This window comes from Bactrocera latifrons, unplaced genomic scaffold (genome assembly GCF_001853355.1).
Source record: "Bactrocera latifrons isolate USDA-ARS-PBARC rearing strain unplaced genomic scaffold, ASM185335v1 scaffold_707, whole genome shotgun sequence".
NCBI lineage: Eukaryota > Metazoa > Arthropoda > Insecta > Diptera > Tephritidae > Bactrocera > Bactrocera latifrons.
In genome coordinates this window covers 54,652-60,116 of record NW_017537387.1, presented here as the reverse complement: position 1 = coordinate 60,116, position 5,465 = coordinate 54,652, and the positions used below count along the sequence as shown (strand labels likewise).

Genomic DNA, 5,465 nt, shown 5'->3' with positions numbered 1-5,465 from the left:
GGAGAGAGTTTCACAGTTAGTGAAAAAAAACACCCAGAAAAAGTTACAATAGGTCGTGCATCCGACCTTTTTAATGACACTTGCCTAACTCATTTCCAGAACATTCTGAGAGGGAGGAAGAAACTAACCTCCTTGGACATGCTTTTTTTTCTAAACGGCCTACAGGTGAAAGCGAGAAAAATTTAGTGAAAAAGGCAAAGACCAGTGAGGATATCTAATTTATTTCTTCACATTCTCTTTTTTGCTTTTGTGTCATAAATATTTGATATTTATAAATACGTTTTTATTATTCAAAACCACGTAACGAAAATAACTTGGGTGACATTTTGGAGGTTGGAAAGGAGTAATGTTAATTCAAATGTTTTGTATGGGGAAATTTGCTTCGACATACGAGTAATTCAAGATACAAGCAAGGTTGCGGAACGAATTAAATTCGAATGTCGAGGTACCACTTTATATCAGTAAAAAAAACTAATCCTACACACTTAAGCTTTAGTAGCGATTCCTTATCTTTGCGCCCCTTGCCATCAATATTAACCGCATCTGTTATAAAGAAATAAATGATAGTTAATTATATTACAATCGCATTATATTTAAATGCGAGTATTTACTATAGCATCCGTGCATTCCTTTTGTGAAAGTTTGTCTTCCACGATGCACACGTGCTCTTCCAATCACAAGGGCAATTTCGAAGCCAGCTCCACAGCGCTCGTCGGTGATGCGCCTAATTGAATGGTGCGTCTTTAACGTCTTTGCGTCTTTGGAATATAAAAATACTTCTGTTTTATTTTGTAAATGTAACGCATTACTTACCTTGTCTTTTAGGGCCTTTTCAATGGCATCAACACCAATTATGAGTTTTGCTACCTGTGTCTCAATGGCATCCAGCTTTTGGATTATCCGTGCGATTCTGTACAGTGATACTACTGTTGACAGAGACGATGTTTGAGACTTGAGACGATTTTGTTATTCTGTAAGTGATAGTCACAAACTCTATTACATTTCATTATTCAGAGATGTTTTTATACTTGAATGGAAATAAATATGTCGATAACAAATATTAAATTTTCTATAACATCGTCAAAAAAAACATAATTATCAATAAAAACATAAATATGTGTTCACTTTGTTTCATAATATTAACGWAATTTATGTAAAATTTATTTATTTTTAACCTTTTCGTGTTTGAGTTGCTTACAAAATATGCAATCGATTAATATCTATGATGATCTCTATTCAGTATATTCRAAATRRCAGACACGAGTTCTTTTTGGTTTTGTGACTTGCTAACTACCAGGTCTCAAATTTGAGGCAATATTTTGAGACTAAAGCTAGAGACTATTTAGTTGATAGTAACTAATAACAAATTGAAATTTTACCACAAAATGTCTCAAATAGAGACTAGAGACTGGTTACAGAATCCCGCTATATAACTGAAATACAAAAATGTATTGTTTTAAAGCATATACAAATATATTTATTTCTAAATACATTATACCTGTGTGGTCGCCAGATGATGGTGACAGTACCACATTTTTTGAAGGTTCTTCTGAAGCAGCGCAACCGAGTTTATAAAATATTTTTTTTAACCCTTTATCTGTAAAAAAAATATTAAACAATGCAAAATATTTATGTTCACTACACCCTTAATGGGGGCTCAATCCATTTCATCCACAAGGTCATCGAAATTCATTCTATGAGAAATCATAAAAAAGTTGATGAATGAGTGGAAAAAAAACACTTATCGTCTGCAGGTGTAGAAGAATGCTTATATTTAATATCTAACCTACTTAAAATACCAGATTTTGTGAAACTTAACCTACAAGCATACCTGAATATTAAATTTAATATTAAACTTTTTGTACAATTATATTTATTTAACATTAACTAAAGGATTGCAATATTGATCTGGAGAACCTCTCCGACCATGCCCATTTTATTCCAAAAATCCTGGAACGGTATTTTAAAGTCGACCCAATTATATTTTCACCCAAATGTACAATCTGAAACATAAATGTTTTAATTAAATATACACTATTTAACTGCATTTCTTTAAGGTTAAGTTAATAATATAAAACTTACTCACCTAAATTTTTGAATTATACAAATTTTCCAAATAATTTTAAGTAATATTAAAGGCTTCATTATACAGACCATATACAAATCACAATGCTTAGCGTTTTTTATATATTAATAATAAATTTTATATATCTATATGTATATATACCACACAAATACTTTTTATATATATATTTATAAATATAACAATAAGTATTTATAAAATAGGAAATTATCAAGTTACGAACTTAACTGTTTAAAATCCAAAATAAGCTCCGCTTTTCGTTTTTTCTTCTAGTTGAAAAATTGAGTTTTCGTCTTTCCTATTCTAGCAAATGAATATTAATAATATGGTTGGAATATTGATAGTTTTTCTTTATCTTACTTACGCATTCTCGCTTTCAATTGAAACTCCAAAAGCAATTAACAGTGTTGGTGAACAACTGAAAATGTTTCAATATGTTCGTGTAATCTGTTACCTTCGTCTTGCAAGAAACAGTTTGTGATAATTGGATCTCTAAAAAAATTTATTAATCGTGCGTTGTCCGGTTATTCATCTATTATTTACTTAAGCGTATAGACCGAGTGTAAGAAAGCTAAATATCCGCAAAATACTTTGCGGCCAACTTAACTATTTTCCTTTCTTTTAAGCTGTCAGCTTGTGAGAGGTGGACGTACGAGGTTTGTGCTCTAAATAAATGTAAATGTCGCATTCGTTTGCGTCGTGAAATTGCTAAATGATAACTACGGCACTGAGTTTTTTTTTTTTTTTTTTTTTTTTTTTTTTTTTTTTTTTTTTTTTTACTTTTAAACTTAGTGATGATACTTGCTATGCACCACTCTGAACAGCTTTTGGTGTTGATTTAGTTATTCTGAAATTACATTTTCAAATGGGCTGGTTTTACCCAATTCAAACTCTACAAATAGACCGATGATGTGACTGTTGATTAATATATTATTTGTTGCTAGGTCTATTTAAAGGATGGGCGCCTATCGCTATATGCAGGAATTATATAGGAAGAAGCAGAGCGATGTGATGCGCTATTTGCTTCGAATTCGAGTATGGCAATATAGACAACTTACGAAATTGCACAGATCTCCTAGACCTACTAGGCCCGATAAAGCTCGACGTCTGGGATATCGTGCTAAGCAGGGATACGTTATTTACAGAATTCGTGTACGACGTGGTGGGCGTAAACGTCCGGTTCCGAAGGGATGTACCTATGGTAAACCAAAAAGTCATGGAGTGAATGAGTTAAAGCCATACCGTGGATTGCAGTCTATTGCTGAGGTAAATATATATATATTTTTTTTTTAATATATGTAATTCAATTATGCCACAATGGCTTTATATAATATAAAATTTTGGTATGAAATAAGAAACCAAAGGTGGTCGGTCTCTTGTCCGTGCTTCTATTAAATCAAAACACTGGCTCCAACAAACTCGTACGAAAGCATACAGTAACCTTATCGGTCAAAACAACATCTGTACCTAGGCGGAGCATGAGAAGAATCAAATACCAATTTCTGACTATTAAATTTATAGAAGTGCCATTATATATTTAAAAAAATGATGACAACTAATTCATAATAAAATCGTGATGATTGATTTGTTTAACTTCCTTAGATGTCTGATGTGAATTTTGTAATTTCAAATATTTTTTTTTTATAGCCAAGTAGTTTGATAAAATCTTTTTTCTTTTAGGAACGAGTTGGTCGTAGACTTGGAGGCCTGCGAGTTTTGAATTCTTACTGGGTAGCTCAGGATGCCTCTTATAAATACTTTGAGGTTATTTTGGTGGATATTCATCATAATGCCATTAGACGAGACCCAAAAATAAGTTGGCTTTGTAAACACGTACATAAGCATCGCGAACTTCGAGGATTAACTTCAGCTGGTAAGAGCTCCCGTGGCATTGGTAAGGGATATCGTTATTCACAAACTATTGGAGGATCGCGTCGGGCTGCATGGAAACGAAAGAATACTTTGCAAATGCATCGTAAACGCTAATGCTGAAACACTGTATTTATTTACTATAATACAAAATATATATTGAAACGTCAACATAAAGTTCTAGTGTTATTTGCATCTGTTGCTTAAGGCTGTTAGCCTTGGTTTATTAATGGATATATCTTAGAAATAACATCAATTGAATGTTATTTCCGTAAGGAAAATTCAACTAAAAAGATAGTTGTATTTTCATTTTGCTCAGAATTCTCGCCATATATGGGACAAGCAGATCCATGATACCTTTATCCTATAGAGCCTATCACTCGAGTCTCGATCACTGGGGCAGTATCGCAAGGCATCATATTCGACGCAAAAATCTTGCAATATAAGTATCTGCAGGAAACCAACACTGTCGCAATGTTGCTGCAGTTATTTGCTTGCCCGAACATCCCCTTCCTGCCATATCCTGAAATACTTCACCGTCTTTTTAAGATTCCAATGTTTTATTCTCCAAAGAAAATTTTATTAATGAGGATTCATAATTTTTTTTTATACCTACCTCCTAGCTATCTCCGCACTATTTTTTGTGCCCATCACTTTCACTAGAGTTCAAATAAAAAAAACAAAGTTGGATTCATTTTGATTAGTTTATTGAACATATCACAACAGTTTTGACAGTTCCACATTTATTGTGACCTAAAAGTACAATCTAGGGCAATAATAATACCCAACGATTACCCTCCTCCCGCCAAACCGACGCGAGGGGCGCAATCCGCGAACGAGCGGAATTAGCCTAGTCATAAAAGGCAAGAGGGTTTTAAGCGTTGCAATCTTAAGCTGCTCAGCTGCAGAAACAAAAATTTCAACAGCCAAAATTAAGAATTAGATTAAAGTTTATAATTTTTAATGTTACTTGTTAAGAGTAGATAAAATAGTTTTTTTTTAATGGTAAAGAGTGAATCTGTTAGATCAAATGTGCTGAAATGAGAATTGAAATCGTGACATACGGCGGAATGGTTCGTTTAACTCGAAATTTGTTCTAGAAAATTTTAAAAGTAAAGGTCTAAACTGCCTGGTAGAGCGAGCGGGAATGTTAAAATGAACAGACAAGAGAGATGGGCTACAGACTGACCCATTGATGAGTTTTACAAGAAATATTATACCAAGCATTTCCCYACGACTAGCGAGTATAGGGAGATTTATAAGCTTTAAACGGTTAGTGTAAGGGGGAAGATTTAAATTGGAATTCTAATGCAAATGATTTAAGGCAAAAAGTAAAAATTGTTTTTGAACGGACTCTATTTTCTCAGAATGATCTTGATAACAAGGGTTCCATACCACGGAAGCATACTCTAATATAGGCCTCACCAAAGATGTAGAAAGAAATTTTGTGGCAAGCGGATCTCTAAATTCTTTAGACCAACGTTTAACAAAATCAAGAGCACCTTTATCTTTA

General features: G+C 33.1%; 1 protein-coding gene and 1 long non-coding RNA gene across 2 annotated transcripts; one reads left to right on the top strand and one right to left on the bottom strand.

Moving 5' to 3' along the window:
• Nucleotides 1–275: 275 nt before the first annotated feature.
• LOC108975977 lies at nucleotides 276–1,410 on the bottom strand. Its single transcript, XR_001993908.1, has 4 exons — nucleotides 1,380–1,410; nucleotides 814–971; nucleotides 612–758; nucleotides 276–543 (listed from the first exon to the last, which is right to left on the bottom strand). It is a non-coding gene; the product is annotated as an uncharacterized LOC108975977 (long non-coding RNA).
• A 1,219-nt stretch (nucleotides 1,411–2,629) lies between these two features.
• LOC108975976 (60S ribosomal protein L15) lies at nucleotides 2,630–4,129 on the top strand. Its single transcript, XM_018944840.1, has 3 exons — nucleotides 2,630–2,739; nucleotides 3,028–3,349; nucleotides 3,764–4,129. Exons 2-3 carry the CDS (start codon nucleotides 3,041–3,043, stop codon nucleotides 4,067–4,069), a joined length of 615 nt encoding a protein of 204 aa, XP_018800385.1. The 5' UTR covers nucleotides 2,630–2,739; nucleotides 3,028–3,040; the 3' UTR covers nucleotides 4,070–4,129.
• The last annotated feature ends 1,336 nt before the right edge of the window (nucleotides 4,130–5,465 follow it).

What these genes read in the sequence shown, in the direction of transcription:
- LOC108975976 (XM_018944840.1), top strand. Translation starts at nt 3,041, where the DNA reads ATGGGCGCCTATCGCTATATGCAGGAATTATATAGGAAGAAGCAGAGC. An exon ending in GATTGCAGTCTATTGCTGAG is followed by an intron (nt 3,350 to 3,763) that starts GTAAATATATAT and finishes TTTTTCTTTTAG; the next exon opens with GAACGAGTTGGTCGTAGACT.